Source organism: Camelus dromedarius, chromosome 2, assembly GCF_036321535.1.
Source record: "Camelus dromedarius isolate mCamDro1 chromosome 2, mCamDro1.pat, whole genome shotgun sequence".
Taxonomy (NCBI): Eukaryota; Metazoa; Chordata; class Mammalia; order Artiodactyla; family Camelidae; genus Camelus; species Camelus dromedarius.
The window spans coordinates 111,600,868-111,624,194 of NC_087437.1; the positions used below are offsets into that span (position 1 = coordinate 111,600,868).

Genomic DNA, 23,327 nt, shown 5'->3' on the forward strand with positions numbered 1-23,327 from the left:
ATGCTTTAGTGTCCTCATCTGAACAATGGGGACACACAGCAGTGCCTACCCCCATAGGACTGCTGTAAAAATTAAGTAGGACAGAGACACAAGATAGAAAGCCCAGTGCCTTGCCAATGACAAGGTCGGAGCCAATACACCTTGTTACCAGAGGAGACCGCGTACCCCACCTCGATCTGTACCTCTCTCTGCAGAACCAGAGAGCCCTCCCTCCCACCTCCACCCTCCTTGAAAGGCCAGAGCACATGGCACCCATCATACAAGTTTCTAGAGAGACACAGTGCTTGCATAAAGCTTGGGCACACTCCTAACAGATGTTAAAATTCTATCACAATGCCATGCCAAGCAAAAAAGGACACAAAATTCAACCACAGCCGGTGAGGCCCTCAAAAGTCCCTCTAGACAGGCCCCTCCGGACAAGAGTCGTCCCAGGCGGCCTGGGTCAGCCCCGTCTGCAAACCGCAGAGGCCGTGCAGAGCCCTCACCGCTCTGGGGAGCTACGCAGGTGGCAGGGGTCCCACTGTCCCTTTTCTTTCCTTTCTCGTCGTCCTGTTTCGTTTCCTGCTTTCTAAATGACTGCCAGACCCAGACGATGGTGTTTAGGTCTGGTAAAATCTAAAAGGGAAAACAAACAGAAAATCAGTCACGTTAAAAGGAAGAGAAACAAATGGACTGAACCTACGAACGAGGAGCACAGAACAGGGAGAAGGGCGGGCCAGTGGGGGCGTGAGAGAGGCCCAGGTCCTCTGGGAGCTCGGTTTGGGGTGTAATCCTAGAACTAACCACAGTAAGATTTGGTGAAAATACAAGGATTGATTATTAAAACAAATGCCTTAACATTTGTTTACCTGAGCAAGACACTGGGAACCAATAAACTCATCCTTATGACAGGCTACAGGGACCCTGGCCAGCAAGCCCTCGGCTCTTTCAGGGGAGCCAGCCAGTCTGCAGACAACCAGCCTCTCCTGCTCACCAGACTGAGCCCGGGGAGGAGGGAGCAGGCCACCCCATCACCGCGGCCCCAGCCCCGCGTGTGTGCAGCTGTAGGGGGAAGCAAGGGGCACAACAGCTCCTGATGAGACGGGGTCCCAGGAGCACCCCAACCCCTTCACCTCACTTTGCACCCACCCTCTGTGCCCCCAAGCACACCTTTCCCACCTGGTGTGCTGGGACCCCTGGAAGGAAAGCCCTGGAAGCCCGGCTTCCGTGCCCACCTTGCTCAGGGCTTCTCTGAAGAGCTGCACGAAGTCCTCCATCATCGCGGCTGTGTACACTCCCGACTCCCAGGCCTCTTTATTCAAACAGTGGTCAATAGTTTTCAATGCTCTCTTCAAAATGACGGAAATGAGGGATAAAGCTGTGTGTTTCACTGCCTTGCTGTCCAACTGGAAGAAAAAGAGTTAAATCCACCAATGTCTTGCGGCCGCGCTGGTGGACACAGGTCGCCAGGGCCCTGGCCCTCCCCGGGTCGCACACAGGGAAGGCCACAGGAGCCCAGCGGACTGTGCACTGTGCAGACATGGCCCGGGGACCCTGTCCCCTTGACCTACAGATTTGACCTCAGCAGTCACCCTGAAGGCGGTTACTAAATAAAGCAGGAGTCTAGTAGTCAGCCTTAAGTTTTGTTTCACTGCTTGTTTTGGGAAGTCTCCTCTGACAACCGCTCAGCTCACACGGATTATCCCGACGCAGCAGCAACAATTCAGAGCCCACCAGAAGCCGACCAGCCTGTGAGAAGCACTTCACACCAGGTGGAGGGTGACAGGCAGAGGCTCCAGGAACCGGAGCAGGAACAGCTGCCTCCAGGCTCGGAGCGCAGCCCCATCACAGGCCTCCCACATCCAGACTCTCTACCTGGATTCAGAACGACAGCCAGGCGGGCCTTCAAGGTCTGAACTCACTGCAGAGTCTGAATAAGGTTCAAGAACCCGTGCTGCTACCAAAAGGGGGGAAGGCTGGGCCCAGCTGGTTGCAGTGTGTCCTGGGCCAGCAGCAGTGAGGGCATCTCCTGGGCATTTGGAGACACGTTCAATCTCAGGGTCCAACCAGACCGACACCATCAGCTCCAGGTGATTCCCTAGGGCAGGGAAGTCCTGGGAGCACCGGCTGGGATACTGGACCTTCAAAGCCAGGTAGAAACAATAAGGTTTTCTGATGTACTTTTAGTTTAATAACACCCATCCCCCCAGCCGTCCAGTTAGCTGGGGGCTCATTTCACATGTTCACTGTACACTAAAGAAGCACTATGCTAAATGTCCTAAACCAGGAATGACTCCCAACCCATCACCACTTCAAAGGCAGGACCCAAACAGGTGTTCACACATACACCCACCGGCTTAGAGCACAAGGCTCACCCAACAGCCTGAGACCCTGTCTCCAAACAGTTTCTTGTTTCCTGTTTCTAAAATAACTTCACTCTTTTCTTTCCGATTCTAAAATGTATGCTATTAAAATTTTGCAGATAATACCATAAAGAATAAAAGAAAAATGTCATTAGAAAAAAACCCCACACACTCGTAACTCCACCCCCAGACACACCTGTCACTGGTGTCACTCATATGAACACACTGTCAGCACAGAAAGGGCCGCCGACGGGAAGGCAGAGCTGCGGCTTCCCCTCTGATGGCCACACACGGGCCTGCACAGGATGGTAGCATCCGCAGGACAGAAGGCTGTGTCCTCTACCCAGAGGACGGAGCACATCCTAGGGGCACAACCCCTCTCCCGTGGAACAGGAGTGTGCAAGGGGGCGAGACAGCCTCTCTAGCCCAGACTGCCCGGCGTCAGCTCGAAGGGGACCCTGAATGCAGCCAGGGGAGTTATCTTCCTCCCAGGAGGAGGCAGCACCAGACAACCTCCTCTCAATTCCACTTCCTTGCAGGTCCCTTGAGATAAAATATTTGGTGTCTCTCACAAAACAGCTGGGCCAGCCACCTGGGACCTAACTTTGGTTATTAGGGTTTGGCAACAGAACAAAAGGCCTTCCTGCCTGGTCCCACCCAGGCCTCCTTCTCTTGACCCTGCACCCCCTCACCAGCTGCTCTCAGCACAAACCCTGGACAGGTATCAAAAAATGCTCCATCCCACCGCACAATCCGAGGAGTGTGCACCACTTTGCAGAAACGGCCCCATCGCCACCAGGGCCTACAAGGTCAACCCACCACGGCAGACCCTGGTCCTGCTGTGTTCACATAACACAGGATGGGGTCTCCACCCACCCCATGGAAACCCCAGGCCCTGCATCCCTCTGCACACCTGGCCTCCCCCAGGTAGGTAGTGAGGCAACCTGGGTTTAGGAGGGGCTGGCAGGGCCAGGACCCACCTCACAGCCGTTCACCTAAGGCCAGGATGCTATGGTGAAAAATGCATGAGTCCCTCACAGTGGCCTTCTGATGGGACCTGGGGACCTTTATAATAAACAGTGATATGGAATGCAGGTATCCATTTTTTCCACAAACACATCCTTCCTCAAACTCCTAACACAGCTGGTCTTCAAAGTAAATGTTCCCCAGAAAACTTAACACTATTCATTTAAACCACAAAAGAAAGGATTTGCTAGGTAAATTTCAGTCCCATCCTGTCCAGAAATTCTAATGAGACTTTAACACATGACACTGGGCTGGAGCTGGACACATTTCCTCTGACTCCCTCCTACCCTCGGAAAGGCCCAGAGCCGAGGTGCAGGGATCCAGCGGTCCTGCTCCGTGCTGGAGCTGTGCAGACACCCCTTAACCCCCCATCCCACAGCAGGAATGTGCCTCGGGCCCCCGGACCCCTTTCTTAGATGAATGGACATGTGGAAAGTCTCAGAGGCTCACTAAACACGATCCATTACATCCAGGCTGGTATTTTCAGAACCACCCCCTAGCACGGCCAGTGGGTGGGCGGGAGGGAGTCTGGAAGCAGGGTACCCACTCACATTCAATGCCTGGGTGAACATGATCTTATTGCACACGACGGGCGCGGTGGTCACCATCACCATCGTCAAAAGCCGAGGCAAGGGGATGAACTCTTTGGTCTGAAATGCCCGGGAAATGTCCGGCTGGGCATCATAGATCTACGGAGAGGGGAACAGACAATGAGTTGGCACTGGAAGTGAACTTTCAGACCCGAGTCTAACTGTAGGCACCCAACAGTGAGCTGCTCCGAAGAAACAATGATAGTAATAAAGGACCAAGGCTCGCCACAAGGAACAGGATCCAGAAGATCAACCCCAAAACCCACTTGTTAAAATCAAGTCAGGTCACAGGATTGGCATTCCCAAGGACTTGCAAAGCAGAGCTTGGCCTGAGGTCTCGGGAGCCTCTTAAAACCTCTGCTGGCAAATGAGTCACCGCTACAACTGACAAACGGATTACTCCCTCATCAGCTGCTGCCCCTGACAGGCACCTGACAAATTATGTCATCTTTTAACACTTCATGACAACGCTCTGGGGTAGGGAAACTTTATTTCAAAATAAACAGTGTTTACAGATGACAAAACTAGACCTCAGTGAGAGTGAGAGATTTCCCTGGGGCCTGAAGGCTGGAAGGCAGAGGTGGAAGGACTCACATCCAGCCCTCCAACGGGCGAGAGAGAGGAGCAGAGAGAGAGAGGTGTGAACTGATCGAGGCAGTATTGCCAAAGAATTTGTGTAGCTGGTAGATGAGGGGAGGCTGACATCTGTGATCAGAAGGAAATGAATTCACAACCACTTAAACAAACAGACCACAGTCAAACAGACTGTGAAATGATTCACAGCTTATTTCAGGCTGTTGCAAGTACCTGAAATAGCAATCTTTAAAAACCATCCTACAGTTCAGATGTTTCACTAATTCCAGCCTCACTGCTGGAACCCATCCAGATCTCACTCCAAGCAAAGTCTGGATGAAGACGATGAAATTGGCTCAACAGACTCAAAAGCATAAACCTCGAAATTCAGCTCAGTGAAAAGCAAGTCGCTCTCGGAGGATAAAGGTGTCATCTAACACATCCCCTGAAGAACGGCTGAAGCCAGGTCTTCGTCCTGCAGAGTTTATCAGAACGTCACCCCCCACACCAGCTTGTACCCCCAACTCCACACACCCCGCCCACGACCCCATCTAGGAGACTTCAAAACACCCATGGGCTTCACCTTGTTTAGCAGTTTGATATTATTTAACCAAGTAGACTTCACTCTTGGGAGAAAGGAAAATGTCACTTCCTTGAAATACTTGTTCAGGAGGTCAGGGCACACCTTCAGGATGCTGACCACCAGCTCAGCCACCAGCTCATCATCTGCGGCGGTTTTCAAACCCAACAGGAAGTGCAGGAGGGTCAGGTTCCCTCCTCTGTCAGAGAGAGAGCAGAGAAAGGGTGAGTAGAGAGCTTTCACGGCCCACGGAGAGCTCAGGGTGCCAGGCAGCTCCATCCTGAGGAACTGGCCTCAGTGAACACGGCTGTAACACAGCGATGGGCAAGTTTCATTTCCGGTGAATTTCCCTCGTGGCACGAAAGTGGGATGTTCTCGTGGTCTGTGGGGTTCTCGCTCTCCACCCCAAAGCCTCAACTTCACTCCTCTACCTCGGAGTGGCTAGAAAAGTCTCTACTTTGTCCTGTTCCCCATCTCTCTTTCCCCACCTCGAGTTCCACCTGACTTTTAAAGAAGAGGAATAAATCCAGCCTCCCTTCTCCCCAGCCACCTTCAGTCTGCTACAAGTCAAGGCGAGCGTGAATTTTAAAATTTCTTTTTGTGATTTTCCTGACCTCGTTCCTCCAACCACACATGAAAAAGCAAGTATGTAAAGATGTGCGCGTTAAGTATAAAAAAATAGAGAAATGTATTTTGCTTTTGAAAAGATTACATTGTTTTTCTTTCCCATGAAGTACTGATGAATTGCCACGGTCCAGAGCGCCTCAAAATTATTTCTAGAACTCAGCCAGAAGGCACACAGTTTTTCCACAGGTCTTCTGCCTCCTCTGTTTCTAGCTTATTTCAAATTTCTACACCTTCACTTAGACACTGAAGGAAGCTAATATGGGAGGGAGGCACGCGGGATCTACTGTATGTAAATAGTCAAAATTTGTCCCAAAGTGAGCAGTTTTCAAAGACATAAGATGATAACAACAGGAAAACCTGCAGATACTACAACTTAAAGAAAGTGAGCACCTAGCCGAGGATCTACGTGGTCAAACCCCCAGGACTCTGGGTTCTACCCGCAGCTACCTTTTAAGAAAAGGTCCCTTTTCCTGTCTGCTGGTCCCTGGAAAATCGTAACATCCAGAAAAGCCTCAGAACGTGCCTCACTGGCGTGTCATGTTGCTGGTTTCTAGGATAATCACTGTTTTGTAGTCTCATATAAATGCAGTATGACACTTTACAGATAAGAAACGTTTTCAACAACTGAATTAGAAAAAGCACAATTTTGATCGGAAAGCTATTCTATAATAAGCTTAAAATTCTTAATAGGAAAATTTCATAAGCAAAACATACCTGTTGCTTTCAAATAAATGGAATGTTGAATCTGCAAAGAGTGCCCAAAATATCACATACACACACACGATTTTAATAAATGATTTAATAAAATGAACAGCATTTATACCCACAGAGTTTGCAGCACATGCCAGACGCTGCTCGAGGCAGCGAGCACACACTACCTCTCTCTAGGGTGGGCAGTAACCGTACTTCCACTTTACAGACAGGCGACACTGCCAGAGAGGAGTAACCTGCTAAGGTCTCACAGCCACTCCAAAAACTGCTCTCTGAACCTCCAAACGGCGGGCTGCAAGCTCTGGCCACCAGCCGCCTCTGTCAATACAGCTTCTCTGGAACCAGTTACATCACTCACTTATGTCACGGCTGCTTTGGTCCTACAGTGGCCCAGTTGGGTGGTCACAGCAGGGACCACATGGCTCACCATGACTAAAATACTTACCATCTGGCCCCAAACGGAAAAGGTTTGCCAACCCTTGCCCACACACTAATGCCTCACTTTCAACACCTACTATGTGCCAAGCACTGTCCTATGCACTGCGGATTCAAAACAGACCAGCCTTTGTTCTCACCGACTCCTGCCTATTGGGTAATGAACGAAAGGACGAACAAATACGCAAGGCGGTGGTAAGTCCCTGTCACAGAAGCAAGGGCCAGGCCAAAGGACAGTGACAGTGGAAGGACTATCTCCAAAGAGGGCTGCCAGGGAAGGCGACATTTACCTAGAAACCTGAAGGAAAGGAAGGAGCTTTACAACCGCTGGGAAACCACGCATTTCAATCCTCTCAAAGCTTTCCATTAACACTCCACAAACAAAATGCCCTCCGTCCCCCATCAGCACAAACATTTGTTTTTTGCCCATGGCTGAAAAATTTTACATAAACCACAGCTTATTTCCAACGACCCACACCCACAAGTTGATTCAATATGGGTTTATTTAACAGGAAAAATGTGTTTGAAGCATGGTGTTACAGTACACTAGACCGTCAAAGCCTGCGGATTCATTTTAGCAAGAAAATGAGCTTACTCTTACTGGGAGAAAAGCTACACTATGACCAAAACAAAGTTACAAGAAAAAGAAGTGATGAGGCAAGTTAATTCACAACAGTCACAGAACCAAGTTCAAAGCCACAAAAGCAAAGAGAAAAGTTCCCACCACATTAACCCCACGATGAAGGAATCAGCCGGTTCCTGACTGGCTGAAATCAAACCATCTCTGTCCTTAAAATGTCAAGGGGTTAAAACTAAGGGTCATTTACAATGACCAGGAAATAAGTCCAATATTTCTTATTGTCAAATGGAAAAAAGCAGGCTGATGAACAATATATCCAACTGGAGGCCTTTTTGGTTTAAAAGATAATGACACGGTATGTATTATAGATCTATGGCTCTAAAGAGAAAGCCTGGAAGAACAGAATCTAAACCATTAGCTGTAGACTTAATGTTTCCTTACTGACGAAATGTTACCATAATGGTAAAGTATGAAACAAAATGTAAAAACAAAACTTTGAAATTCTAATTCTTCAGCAGCCATCCCTGGGGACAGGGAGGACTGACTAGCTATCATGAACATGGACTTGGAACCAGATTTCTTAGGTTCCAGTCTGAGCTCTGCCACCTACAGGGAGAGTGACCTGACTACTCTGTGCCCAGTTCCCTCATCTGCAAAACTGGGGTAACAGTGGTTCCCACCTCAGGACTGCGGTGAGGCCCATGGTGGGGCCCACCGTCTCTGGGAAGGTGGACATAACAGACTTATTCGCAGATCCAGTGGACGCCACTGTCCCCAGGTGAACACACACAGCACCTCCCTGGGTGACACACCACATACTGTGTGTCTAAGTCAGCTGCTACCCTGAGACTCTGCCCTGAGGGCACAAAGTGAACAGCAGTCCTCTGGGTCCCCAAAGGTTCACTAGACTTACTGTCTAAAATTCTAGTTCTAACCCACTTCAAATCCATCATCTGACAGATTTCCCCTAGAAGGAACACACACTCAGGACTTACCTGCCGAAGGTACCGAGAGACGCGTCATAGAAGTTAATCCCGTGCTTGAGTGAACAGCAGAGGTCTGTCAGGAAGTTATGCACGAGCTCCCGCACCATGGCTTTCCCTGCGTCTTCAGCAGAAGTCTATGAGGGTTAAAAAAAAAATTCAATGAAAACCCCAAGTTCATAAGCCTTAGCAACAGATCCAGAGTAAAAACTAGACAAAATCACACACCTAATGGCAACTCAGACAACATTTTAAACACTTGCTCTAATTCAAAACCAAACAACTCCCCACCACCTGCCAAAAGAGAAACACCAATCAAACTTAAAAAACACTCCCTTATATGTGGAATCTGAAACAAATAAATAAATAAAATAATAATTTTTTTAAAAAAGCTCAGAGATACAGAGAGAAGATTGGTGGTTGTCAGAGGTGGGGGTCAGAGGGGCAGGGGAATGAGTCAACTGGGGTTTTTTGATTATTTGTTTATTTCTTTTTTAGTTCAAACAAACTTAATTAAAATTTTTTTCTTTTTAAAGTTGAATAAAGAGGGAGTTGCTGGAACAACAAGAAACTACAGGTAACTTGAGATTTTATGTCATTTCTTGTTTCCCAGCACTTCACAATAAGGGTTCTCATTTAAGTCTTACGGCAGCCCTGTGAGTCTGGCAGCGCAGACACGATTACACCCATTTTACATATGAGCAAACTGGATCAGGCAGCTAAGTCATCACTGCGCTAGGAAGTACAGAGCAGATCAGTATTAGTGGCCACAGCATATGCGTTAAATAGAAAATGTTTTTCTAAGCTTTTTCTTGCTTTTGCATTGTGATACTGTGACATAATTAAAAAATAAATATTTGGTTGTTGTCCCCAGTTCCTGGCACAGAGCTCTTAAAACCCTTATAATTTTCTGAGTGATGGGATGAGAGTCATGTCTCACACGGAGCTCTAAATCCCTCGGGATTTCCCAGATGACACAAGTATCTTTCGTTCTAATGAGGCAACTCTAAAGGGGCTCCTGCAGAGCTTCAGGATGGGGTCTGGGCATCACAACGTAACCAGGAATGAGAGCATCACTTAACCCCCTGAATCTGAATGTCATCACCTATTAAATAGAATCATTAAAAAATAAAGATTAAAAAAATACTCCTAAGAGGGGCAGGTTTAAACCTGTATTTTTAAACAGGTTTAAACCTGTATTTTTAAACAAGCTTATGAATGACTTAATTTCTCTTGCTCTTTTGAATAAAATTCCACCTTTGGGAGTGTTTTTATTAAGCCCCTGAGGCCTCCTGGTTATAGAACGAACAAAATGTGTTCAAAACAAGAGGACGTGGGCAAGGCATGAAGATAAAAGGGAGTAAAATAGTGAGCTCTTGAGAGGTGAATTACTATGAAATCAGCAAGAAGTCTGAGCCTTCACAACTCCGGCCAAGTCCATGTTGAGAAACACCCGAGGAAAATCAAAACAAGGAGAATTAAAAGGTACACTGGCTTTGGGTCAATGTGAGAGCAACTGTCACAATTTAGCACTTGTTACAAAACAAACTACACATGTCAGTAGGTGAGGAAATTGAGGTTCCCTAGGATCCTGAAACAAAAGCAACAGGCCTTGAAATGCCAACGGCTGGATGTGAAAAGAATGGAAGGAGGAGGAGAGGAAAGTGAGGAGGAGAAGAGGAAAGCGAGGAGGAGGAGGGAGACAGGATCACCCCTGTCAGTCTACTGGGCACGCTGGCAGGGAAAATTAAGACATCACTCAGCCAAAGGGAATAACAGTGTTCTCATTTAGAAAAAAGAAAAAAATTTACTATCATGAAACCTCAGAGATAGAAAAAAAAATCTTACTGTAAAAAAACAAAATTTGAAAATCATATTGCATCTAGGCAGAGAATTAATGTAACCACAAGCCAAAAAGAAACAGATCAAATGCGGAGACTTTTTTAAAGGCAGGTGTATGTTCAGATTCTTCAGTCTCCCAGCTGTGGGTACCACACACTAACAGCGAGGCCAAGTGAAACCAGAGGCGACCGTACCTCGATACTTTCCAGGCTCACGTCGACAATCCCGTTCCAGCTGTAGAGAGATGCTATGTGGTTCAGCACTTGCCCGGAAAAGAAACGCACCTTCTGGGTTTTTGTGATGTTTTTATTGTGAACTACCTGAAAATAACAGGAAAAAAAAATGAATTGCAAGGAATTTGATTTTTCAAATAGTGTTTATTTTTTTGGCCATTATAAAAATAACATAGCTCTATGGCAAAATACTTAGCCAAAAACAAAATAAAACATAAAAAGGAAAATAAAACTCACCAATATTACCACCATCCTAAAACACCCACAGTTCACCTTTTGGTATATTTCCTTTCAGCCTCCCTGTCCCCTAACCACACATAAAATACACATGTGTGTGTAGTATTAAGTTTTTGCTGGGGTGGGTTTTTTTTGGTCTCTTTGGGATTATACTTTCATATAGTTTTGTGCCTATTTTTACTTACAGCATGAGCTGTCTCCACATCATTAAAATTCCTTTAGAGCCTCATTCGGTGGCTGGATATCCTTCAGCCTATGAGTGACCATAACTTATTTAACCATTATTCCCTGGGTGTGTACAGTTAGGTGCCTTCCAAACTCTGGCTATGACAGAATCCTTATACAAAGTCCACACTGCATCCCTGACTATGGACTCAGAATTACGGCACAAATTCTCAGCTCCACCCAAACTTACCCCTCAAACTCCGAACCTCTGAGAGGGTTTATGTATTTCAAGTACGTTCCCTGGGGATTCTGAGGCAACCTCCCACCCTCCACCTGGGTGTACTAACATTTTTAAGACCTCTGACACACACTGCCAGACCGGCTTCCCAAGCAACCTGCATAACCCATGGCTCTACAGTCCTGCAAAACGTCAGAGCAAACAAATGAGAGGAGCCTTCATCACCACACACGTACCTTTGTTTTCAGTGTGGATAACAAAATATTGATGGTAGAGATCCTGTCCTCCTTTATGCCTGAACTAAAAATGCAAGGAATAAATTCTGAAAGTAAAAGTTTCAAAGCATTAAACTCAACATTACTTCAAATATGAGAACAGACAAGAGAACATCACTTTTTAAACAGTACAACAGTACAGCAAACAATGCCATTTACTTGCTTTTTTTTTAAGTTTTTTTCTTTTTAATTATACAAGTTCACAGTAGGAAAAATGTTTTCTGTGACACAGGAAGTCAATATTTAAAGGCAAAACAATGACTGAACTATTATTAAAGTTCAACAGTGATTTAGTTCTGTTTTACTTTCCTGTTTTCACACTAACTTAAGTAAAATTAATATAACATTCACGGTGTGAAAGAGAATGTATGGTATGGTTACAGTTTTCTCATGTTTCTCTCTCTGCTTAGACCTGCTCAGAGATGTATTTAAAAGGATGGTTTTCACTTTATTGATCGGCAGGAGAATCTGGGCTGATTTGTTTGCTTAGCTTTCACCTCCCAACCCCGGGGGAGTCGGTCACCATGGCTTGGCACTGCGTCACTACTAATGTGCTGGTGACACTGGTCAACAGCGTCATAGCAATTACAATTTCTCTTGCTCCACACGTGCTTAACAGGCACACGTAATTTCTATAAAAGCAAGTTCATTATTCTTAAAAAAAAAAAAAGAAAAGAAAGAAAGAAAAAGAAAAATGAGAAAATATCAAAGAAAAAAAAGAAAGAAAGAAAGAAACTTAAAATAAACCATTCCTCCACTACCTGGAGGTTAACACTGTTACTATCTGGGTTACCGGCTGACCATCAACCTTCTGATAGATCCATATTCTGCTAAATTTAACTTTTAGTAAAATGGGGTCATACTTTACAGTTTTATAAGTGAGTTTACACCCAATCATACATCCTTTAAAAATCTGATATCAGTAAGTACATTTCTACATCATTTTTAAGAACTGCATCGCTCCTTATGACCAGCACTCAATTTACTTAATCAATCCCTTGCTGGTGGGTAGTTAGGAGTCCAATTTTCAGCTAATATGAAAAAATATCCCCTAACAAAACCTCTATTCACATCCTTAATTATTTCCTTAGGATAAATGACTAGGCGCGGAGTGGCTGGATCAGACACTGTACATGTTTAGATGCCTTTGGCCAAACTGCCTGGCAGGAACACTGACTGAAGTGCATCCCTGCCCTGCAGCAGGGTGGACGGAAAACCCCAAACCACTCTCCTTGAATAAAAGGCCAGATGCTGAGAAGACCCAAGGGGATTCTGCAGAAAGACCCAGCCCTGGCAGCAGAGGGCACCCCGACCAGGCAACCATCAGGGAAGACCTGTCAGCTGCACCTGCAAAGGCAGCATCGCCCCGACAGCAACAGGGCAACCTGTGCGGATCAGGACCGACAACATGTGGGGAACTGCCACCCGCACCTGCTCATAAAGGGTCTTGGCAGCTGGCTGTGGAGGGGGCTTGGGTCTCCCACGCTGGGGGAGGCAAGGGGAGGCTGGAGACCGAATCGCAGCACCACGTTGTTCCTCCTCCCATGAGGCCCAGAGCACAGCCAGGACACCAGCCCCTCCCCACCTGCAGACAGGGTATGACCCTGGGGGACCTCAGTGAATGACTGCACATGCTAAGCACCGTCTATGCGCTGCCACTTACTGTCATCCTGAATTTCTTGCTAAAATGCAAGCGGCCCCAACAGATTAAACCACGCCATGCCCAGCTTGCCCTAGTGAGACAGGCACCAGGAGGCGGTCCAGTTGGAAACCTTTGAAGCTCTACTACTGACATTCTCGTAACACTGGGCAAAGCCATCAAAGTTGTTAAACTTTATTTTTTAAAAACACAACTACTAAGGAAAGCCAGGTAGCCAGGCTAGGAATCCATGTATGTTCTGGAGACACAAAGCCTCCTGTGTTTGCATGAGTCCCTGAGGTTTGGGTTTCTCCTCGGTGAGGATGCGGCTCAGCACCGCAGAGAGCAGAGCAGGGACACCTGCGTCCACGCTGAGCGGCGGTATCAAGACCACACTGACCACGGCCCGCCGCACACGCACCCCTGGTCCTGGCGCACTCTGCAGCCACCAAGGCTGCAGGCTTCTTTTAACCTGCAAAATGCTTTGCAGTAGGTTTTTCAAAACCATGAGCTGGCTTCACCCCGAGACAAAGAGGCACACCTACCTTTCAACTCCAGCACTTGCCCAACTGTGCTGTCATCGCCGGCGATCAAAAAGGAAAGGGCAAACTGAATGTAGGCCAGCCGGACGTCGGGCACTCCCTGGGGGACGAAGGAGACACGTGTCACAGATGTATCCAAACACAACCCGAGGAAGCAGGACCATGGGGGAAGGCACACCCGTCCCATCCCAACGTCACAGAGGCCTCCCGGGCTTGTGCCACTGGAGGGTCTAAGTCTAACACCACTCTCAGCTCTTTACAGAAACAAAGGGGTTTCTCCTTTGCTCCTTCCCCCTCAGTCTCCTGCTCTATTTCTCCTTCTCTTTCAAGCTCTTTCTAAATACATAAGTAGAGGTGTCCCCTCTACCAACTGTAGTAATACACATTTTTAGCTCACAGACCACTTCTGTAAAGTGCCTAATACCTGTCTAGATACCATGTACTCTCACTTAATGAAACAATGTATCTGTCTTTTATAAAATCCAGAGATAATGGAAAGTCTAGTGCTGCTTTTGATGAAACACCAATGACGTGATGTCTGGTCTTTGTTAGATATTCTAAATCTACACCTGACACCAACGCACAGACGCTGTCATGTGACAAAGCTGGCATAGCCCTCCCAGGGCTGCAGTCTGCGCTGTCCCACAGGCATCAGCCGTGACCCAGGACAGCGGGCATCCTCAACCAGGGCCCAAAGGCCATGACCAGCAGCCAACACTTCAGGGGAAGCCACCTGGGCCACCTGATCAGTTTCCCCTCCCAGTAACTTTAAGACAAACCTGTGTCTTCAACATTCCTGTTTTCCACCCAAAGAACCCATGGCATTTGGTCATGCAGGTCTCTTGTCAGCTGGACCAGAACCAGCACATACACTTCGATCTTCCACTGCTTAAACCGAAAACTTCCTATGTCACAGTCATTCCGAAGACACTTTAATTTTCTGACAAGAAATAAGTTGATACTACGGAGAACTATTGCCCTGAATGCCTGAAAAGATGAAGGAGACTCTGTCTTCCAGAGAGTCCCACTCCACTCAGGAGGAGCAGCAGAGATGGTGGCAGGAGTGACGATGACATTAAAAGCATTCATTGAGCACTTACCACGTGCCAGACACTGTCAAATGCTGCACATTTGTTATCTCGGCTACTCCTTACAGCAACCTGAGGTACAGATGCCCACCATACCCATTTTACAGATGAGGAAACCGAGGTTTAGAAAACTCTAGGCTTAAGGTTACACAACTACTAAGTGAGTAAGCACTGGGATTGGGACGTAAGAAGTCACTGTACAAACACACTGCTTCACTCTGGACCACATGTCTGCCTAGAGAGTAGCTCCTTCCTCTCAGGGCTCCCACGGCATCTTCACTCCACCACTTCTCAGGGTGCAAGGACCACACTTGGCACCATTTAGGCATCTACATGAGTCTTTAGTTCTGTCTTGTTTTGAGTATGTTTCTTCTGGAGAAGAGAACGAACACCTGACCCATGCTCTGTAACACCTGGTGGGGCCTTGCACATTCATTGTACTTTCTGAGTCTCCTTCCAGCCAAACCACGGGCCCTTCAGCAAGACCTTGTGAGACTGACGCTGCTTTACTCCAGATACGCTAAGAGCTGCACACTATCCTCTTGTCTGGGGACCAGCCTGTGGTCCTCTTCACACTATGGAGTTTAGGGACAACGATCGCTCAAGTCTTGAAAATGAGCTGCACTTTCAGCAGTGCTCTGGTGCCGTCATGCACCAACTTAATGTTAATAAAACAGCAATTACACTCAAGACGCCATAACCCCAGATAGAGAGGATGCAAAAGATGACTACTACATTGTCCCTGTCCTCAGGAAGCTTCGAGTAACCACTGCTCCCAGACTATCCAGACACCTCATCTTTCAGATAAATGTGCCACCTAATTCAAGCACAGTTAGCTTGTTACCTTGGTCTCTGTACTGCAAAAGAATTCTGGCAAAATGCTAAAACTTGCCTAGTAAAATTAAATTACGTTTTATCCTTTCCCAGTGAGTTGGAAAGGCTCCACAGTTTTGGTTTTTTTTTGGTTTCATTGAAGTACTGGGGGTCAGGCCCCTGGGATGCTGGTCCCGACCTGCCATTCCGGGTCTTTCTATCCTGTGTGCACACAGCAGGGTTGGATCAGATCCTCTTAAAACTGCCTCTAGCAACAAATTTTGAATTGAAGTGGAATTTAGTTCTCCCCTCCTAGCATCCATCTTGTATCCCAGAGAAGCCCGAATTTCTGGCTCCTGACATTGTAGAGAACAAAACCCCCAAGACACAGCCTTTGCTCCTCCTTCACGCAGCCACCGCCAGGCCTCAGCCACCTGACCACAGTCCCTCACTACCCTCGACCCTCCGCCCCCGGCTGCAGCAACTCCATCAAAGGCAAGAAGGCTGCACGCCTACTCCTCATTCCTACCCTGTTACGACACAGGGTTATTATCCCAGGAAGAAAGTGTCCTGATCTCTATGGCTTGTTCTGCAAAACACTGTCTAAAATAGACCAAAACATATTTGGTAAAACTGCTCTTGGACACAAGACTTTTAACAATGCTTTCTTTGGATGAAAAAATATCCATAATCCTCTTTCTTCATGAGGCTTTAATAACTCCTTTCAAAATGTGAAAAACACACTCATAAAAAAAAAAAAACCATATCTCCCAGCTTCTTGGATAACTAAATGGCATTAATAAAAAAAAAAAGGTGAGGGAGCGGCAGAAGACTCAAAGATAAGAAGAGATTTAAGAAGGGTATCAATCAAAGGCAATGTGGGGCCCATATTTGGATCTTGATGTGAACCAGGAGGTATAAAGACATTTTTGAGACAGTCGGGGAAAAGCAGAGCCTGAGCTGGGCACTAGGTGGTACTGAGAAACTATTCAAGGTGTTAGGTACAATGATGGCACTATCAGAGATGCACATGGAAACATTCACAGTGAAATACGATACACATGTGGGATATGCTGTGCTAGGCTGGCTGCCCCACAACAAACCAAAATGTGGGAGAGCTGACAGCCTGTGAAGCTGGATGTCAGGTACGTGGGGATTCATTGTGCTGCTATTTCTCAAGGTCCCTCACATTTCCTATATGCAAAAAAAATTGTTTTATAACATCTAGAAACCATTTCCTACAGTCTACAGAGTATTTAAGATACTTGATACAAACGATGAATGAAAGAAAATAAAAGCGCTTTCATTTTGACCATGACCCCTGTTTGACAGATCAAGAAAGATGTAAAATAATGAGAGGAAGCGGCAGCCGGGGCCGGGCCGGGGTCCAGGCCGGGCTTTCCCACGCTGTGCCTTGGCTGTGCCCTGGCGGGTGGCCTATCTACTGCCGGATGTTTTACTTACTGGCTGGGGGCCGGTTGGGGGTGAGACAGGGGGAAGGAGAAGGGATTCTGATAGGTCATTACTGCTAGGCTGACAGCCAGGTGAGACCAAAGAGCCAAGATACTGGCCCTAGTGTGCAAACAGCACGCACATTCTTTTCGTTAGATAACGCATTTAAATGCCAGGAGCCGTTACTCATTGAACGGAACCTTTGACACATTAATAAAGAACGGTATCCATGAAACACTAGGACCTGGAAATGTCCTCCTCAGAGAAAACCTTATTCGTAATTCCAGGAAAACTCTCAACACTGGGCTGTAAGATTACCTGCTGTTACCTGGATGATTAACTTAGTCTACAACCCGGCAACATAGAAACTTTTTTTTTAATTAATTAATTTTTTCGGGGGAGGATGTAATTAGGTTTACTTGTTTATTTATTTTTAGAGGCAGGACCAGGGATTGAATCCAGGACTTTGTGTATGCTAAGCTCTACCACTGAGCTATACCCTCCCTGCCACGCAGAAGCTCTCAACTCCCAGGAAGAGTCAGAGAGCAAGGTCACGTGGCTGCAGAAGTCCACCACTCCAACATGGCTCTCTGCCTGGGCGGACAGGCGGCCATCGGGCGGCCTGGTCCTTCTGCTCAGGAGGAGGGTGTGGAGGATGAGGCCAGGGCTGCCATAGCACCGGGGCGACGGCAGGGAGGGCCGGCCCGGCCCGGCCCGTGGAAAGAGGCCTGGACAGCCTGCAGCCAGCACGCGGGCGGGAGGCCACCCCTCCACCAGCTCAGGAGTCCTGAAGCTTGTGCTTCTTCCTCAAGAACCAAACCCAAGTGAAACTTCTGGAGCCACCAGGAAACTTTTCTTTTTCCGACAGTTCTTCTGAAAACCAGCCATTCACACTTCCATTCTCTTTGGCACAAAGCAGCCCCTACTCATTAGAAGACTTATAATTGGAAGGCGCAAGAAATATATTAAAAAGCCAGTAAGTGTCCTCTTTGGTGATGTCACTGGCTGAGCCTTGCAGCAGATTTCTGCAGAGTGGATGGAACCCGCGCAGGCGGCCAGGACACTACGAGGTTCACACCACGAGGCACCTGGAGGCCATCTCACAAGCTCAGCCGTCCTCACGGGCCAGGAAGGCCCGGCGATGCTGAGCCCCGAGAGAGCCGTCCTCGGGTGACCCTGTCACTCAGGCTCTGTAGGCAGCCGGGCCCCACCACCGGCCACGAGAGAGGCCTCCCTTCCTCATGGACCCCAGAGGCTGCCAAGGCCCCGGACTCTCCACGGGGAAGCCTCCCTTCCATCCACATGAGGACCGAGGCCAGAGGGAAGAGGACACACAAAGGCAACGGAAACACTCAAGGGGTACAAGACACTTGGCCTCTCACCTTTGAATCCCTCTTGGTCACCAGGGTGTACAAGGTCTTTTTATTCAAATCAAAATGGCTGCAGACGTCTCTGGCAGCCTCCGGACCCTGGGTCACCATGGCGGCCATCAGGTTCAGGCAGGCTCGGGCCATCCTGTTCAGGGACAACAGGGAAATCAGGCACGTCAGGACAGCAGGAGCACACAGCCACCTCACCACGAGCCAACTGCACACCTGGCTGTGTGCTCTGCTATCCCCAAAGCAGAAAACAGAATGGAGGAGACATGAAGACACGCTTTCTTTAAAATATCCTAACAAGATCTTCAACGAAAGCTAAAAAACTGAGTCTGAGGAGGATCCAAGAACACAAGACACAAGACACAAAGAAGATGGCAATTTCCGTCTCCAGGAAGTCCTCACATAGCTGGGAGACCCCCATCACCCCTGCCTTTATACGGCACAGAAGAAGACTTCCGCGTGGTGGGCATCTCCAAAAGCAAGCTCTGGGCTGCCTTTCCATCCTGCAAGTACTCAGAATCTGTGGTTGCTGAGCACCTACTACGTACTAGACACTATTTAGAAGCTGGGAAGACAGCATTTTATAAGATGGTCAAGGCCCCCACCCACATGCACCTTGCACTCAAGAGGAGGGAGACAGAGTCAACAGACTGACATGGACTGTCACATCACACATAAAACTGTAGATGGATGGGGTGGTCAGAGGAGGCCTCCTTGAGATGACACCTCTGCAAAGCCCTGAAGGAGAAGAGCCCTTGGGGCAAAAGGACAGGCGGCATAAAGGAAGTCTGGAGTGTTCCCAAGACAGTGAGGAGAGCAGCAGATGGGAGCAGAGGGACACGTGGGAGGAGAGGAGTCAGTGACAGTGACGGGCCGGTCAACAGAGGAAGGGGGGGTTAGAGCCACAGTCAAGGCCTTGGAACTGGCTCCGCTCTATCTGCAGGTGGAGGAAAGGGCAAGTGCGCTCGTGGGGAGCTGAGCGCAGACCAAGCCCAAGGCCAGTCCTGCCACGTAAAGGCAGGCAACTTACTTGTAACCCGAGGCATACAGGGACTCACAGATGAGCTTCATGTGATTGTTCATTAGCTTTTTCACAATGTTGGTTCCCACAACGTGAAAATGGGAAAGATCACCGGCTGTCCGCAACAATATGGCCTCGAAAACTTGAAATATTGAAAGCATCTGTAAAGAGAATGGAAAGGCTGACGAGTCATCTCATTTCTTTCCCTCCTCTACATACGTCATCCTCTTGTCTTAGCCGCAGTCACTCGCAGGTGTCAAACCTTCCACTGGCAGGCCTGGGCCTACCCACATTCTGAGCCAAACGCAGGAAGCTGACAGCTTAGTCCTGTGCCCACAGTTTAGCTAAACAGAGAACAGCTTGCTTGACAATTAAACAAAGTGAAATGAAAAGAGAAATTTATATGAATGCTTGGGCCTCACTACTTTGGGGCATGCGCAGGTCTACAGCCTTACAGCAATAATCCTGAGACTTCAACAGGTTCATAAATGTCCCAAATTCTGAACCTCTTTGGAACCAGAAAACAGTAATATATATGTCAACTCAATATAAGTCTGCATTGGTTGACATAAAAACTGTGTGACAGTTTTTACCTTTTTCCCTTTTGTCAGAGCAAACCGCAGTGAAACAAGTGCGTTTAGATTAAGAATCTATAATCATTCCATCCAGTATTATTCACCAATAAGAAGTTAGGACTTCTCACTAAAATGCTTTCAAAGGTCATGATGTCAAAATGAATGTATTCCTACAGCACAGGGACAAGGCATCACTTTCTGTAGGAAGGGGGTAACGTCTTAGAAATGTGTATCACATTTCTCTTCATCAACCTAACACAACAGTGGCATTGGCATGTTCTTCTCTCTGTCAGGCCAGGTAAGGAGTAACATACTTCACTTTCAGGGCGCTTGTCCCCACTCAGGAGCTGGAAGATCTCCGCACACTCAACAGAAATCTTTATGTACCCCTCCACGACGTCGTACACGTCTTCTCGTGGTAGCTTCTTGGCAGCAGAAACAAATGCTTCCAAGGCTGAAAGAAGAGTTATGATCACATGTTAACAAAGACAGTCTCTTTAAAAAAAAAAAAAAAAAACCCAGCTGCTACTGTCACAGAGTGACAGTCCTGGCAGGAACGTCCAGGTGATGGGACTTGCCACTTTCTGAGCTGGAGAAAAGAGCAGCAGTGTGAAGACGGGGAGACCGAGGGTTAGGACACGGCTTCTTCTCTGTCACCAGTTAAGTCATGGGCAACAATTTTAAAAGGAACTGGCCCAGAGCAGAACCGTTCTTGATACAGGGGTCCTCCCCGGTGCTGACGCTGATCCACCCCCGAGCACCCTCTGGGTCTTTATCAATCTAACCCTGCTTACCTGCCCCCCACCCCTACCACAAAGGGGGTATAATCAGAGAACTGATAAAGAAAATGTGGTATATCTATATCTATATTCAGAAATCTACACAATAAAATATTCAGCCTTAAAAAAGAAGGAAACCTTGCTTCTTGCGACAACATATGTGGATCTTGAGGGCATTAAGTGAAAAAAGTGCGACAGGGAAAGACAAATACTGCACGTTCTCACTCACATGTAGAATCTAAAAACTCCGAACTCATTGAAACAGAGAGTGGAGTGGAGGTTGCCTGGGGCTGGGGGGGGGGGGGGCGGTGATATAGGGAGATGTTGGTCAAAGGGTGTAAACATACAGCTCTAAGATGTGTAAGTTCTGAGGATCTAATGTACAGCATGGTGACTACAGTTACAATACTGTATCATATACTTGAAAGTTATTAAGAGAGTAGATCTTAAACATTATCACCACAAAAAAAAGTGGTAGTTATATAAGGGGATGGCAGCGTTAACTAACCTTATTGTAATTGTTTCATACTATCTATATGTATCACGTCATCACACTGTACATCTTAAACTTACATATATTATATGTCAATAATATCTCAATAAAGCTGGACAAACAAAACACAACAGAAAAAAAACCTTCCCAAATATCTAGATGAAAACGAAACCCCCTAACACTTACCAATTCCACTTCCCCGATCTTCAGTCAGGTGAGTCTACCACACAGAGTTATGAGAACGAAACAAAATGGAGAGAGAATCCAAGATAGAGACCAGATTCAAACACAAATCCAACAGAGCCTCCTAAAGGGATTCCCACTTTGACCCACTAACTTCAGCTCCACCTCATCTCCCAGCTCCTTCACCTGCGCCCACTACCCATCAGCCCTGGTTTTCTTCTGAAACCTGTTCAAATGCAGGGCCCAAAAGAAATGGAACTCTCTGGGCAAAACCATGAATATGCCTATGGATACAACCTTTCAAATAATTAAATATACTCTTTCTTCTACCAGAAAGATTCCTATTCCTATCTTTCAGAGGATTTGTGCTGAAAACAGTTTGTGTGCAACTTTACTGATTTACATCTGCCTTCTCAACTGACTATTCATAAGCTCACAATGGCAGGCCTGTATCTGATTCTTACCATTTTATCCCTACTCTAGCAAATAACAGCCCCTTGTAAATAATAAACGAATGAATGAATGAATGAATGAAATGTATAGTTCTGTGCTAATGCAGATACTATCTTCCCAGCACTAGCTGGCAGTTGCAGACAGTTGCAGGTATCAAATGTTTAAAAACAAAATCTGTTGTACACCAAAAATTGACACATTGTGGCTGTGCTTCCATTTAATATTAATTAATTAATTAAAAATTTAAGAATTAACAGAAATAAAAACAAAATCTGTGGAAGACAACCTAGAAATTGAGGATATTCTGACCATTAACTTAACTTTTCACTTGAGAGTAAACATTCATTGTTTTTTTTTTAACTTTGACACAGTGCTAGTGTTTCCACATACTGGTATATTCAATTGTGTTTTGTCTTCATAACCTTTATACTTTTTAATGGGTTACAAGGAGTTGTGAAGGATGGTCACACTTTTCAAAAAGTGAAATTATAAAATCTTCTCCGTATCAGTCAACTAATCTTGGTCAACTGACAAGTCCCGTGGTGGCTTCGTGTGGTAGCTTATTACATGTTACCAGGTCAGGGTGACTACTGGAAGGAGGATTAAAGCTAGTGAAAACAGAGCTGACAGCCTCGGTAGCAGCAAACCGGCTCACTCAGCAGCCCCGAGCTGACTCACAGTTGGGACTCGATAAATATTTGTTGTGTGCATGTGTAGTACCCTTATTTATTCTCTTGAAATTGCAATAAAGAGGTTTTAGAGCTTGCTGAGGGTTGCTGCGCGGGCAAAGGAGGTGTGTGTTCGCATAGAGCTGTCACAATCCAGCAAGTCGGGGCCCTGGACTCCCAAGCACCCGGGCCTCGGTTTCCCGACAGCAAATCGGGAGGCTAGGCTCTGACGCTCAGTAAGAAAAGCTGCAGAAAGAAGCGGCTGTGTCTGCACACGGAAGCCATTCAGATAGAGGCCGAGAGGCCGCCTCGCCCGCAAGCGTTCGCTGCCCCGGGCCCCCGCACTCACCTGGCCCCGCGCCCTGCGGGTCCCTCAGCTGAGCCTTGAAGCGGACGCCAGTAAGCTCTTCGGTGCGGGCCCGTTTGGCTGCGCCCGCGCGGGGAGTCGCGCCGTCCTGGCCGCCTGGGGCCTTCCTCTTGGGGACCCCCATGGCCGAGAGGGAGGGGGCGCGCCGAGATCCACTCACTGGAGACTTGGCTGGAGGACACGCAGAGACAGCGTACGCACGTCTCGGACCCACACGTGGGCTGAAAGGGGCGGGGCTGGCGGAAGAGGCGGGGACTCGTGAGGGAGGTCGGCGGAAGGGGCGGGGCCTGTGGGAAGGGCGGTCCGTCGCGAAGCAGGTAGTGAAGATGCGGGAACTCGGAGTCCCCGGTTCCGCCTTGATGCTGCGGTCGCAGCTGGCTCGCTCGCGGCCGGAGGCGACCGACACTTACCTCTTTATTGAAATTTCAAGAAAGTAAA

General features: G+C 47.4%; 1 protein-coding gene across 1 annotated transcript in view; it reads right to left on the minus strand.

The window, feature by feature from the left end:
- URB1 (URB1 ribosome biogenesis homolog) overlaps positions 1-23,100 on the minus strand; it is a 62,463-nt gene extending 39,363 nt beyond the window's left edge. The window contains exons 1-12 of the mRNA XM_031458802.2: positions 22,872-23,100; positions 20,261-20,400; positions 19,381-19,532; positions 18,354-18,486; positions 13,622-13,718; positions 11,399-11,484; positions 10,484-10,609; positions 8,460-8,584; positions 5,115-5,310; positions 3,920-4,057; positions 1,215-1,385; positions 486-615 (exon numbers count right to left, since the gene is read on the minus strand). Coding sequence (XP_031314662.2) covers positions 486-615; positions 1,215-1,385; positions 3,920-4,057; positions 5,115-5,310; positions 8,460-8,584; positions 10,484-10,609; positions 11,399-11,484; positions 13,622-13,718; positions 18,354-18,486; positions 19,381-19,532; positions 20,261-20,400; positions 22,872-23,013 — 1,636 coding nt within the window. The 5' untranslated portion in view covers positions 23,014-23,100. The remainder of the gene's footprint in view (positions 1-485; positions 616-1,214; positions 1,386-3,919; positions 4,058-5,114; positions 5,311-8,459; positions 8,585-10,483; positions 10,610-11,398; positions 11,485-13,621; positions 13,719-18,353; positions 18,487-19,380; positions 19,533-20,260; positions 20,401-22,871) is intronic.
- Positions 23,101-23,327: the final 227 nt, after the last annotated feature.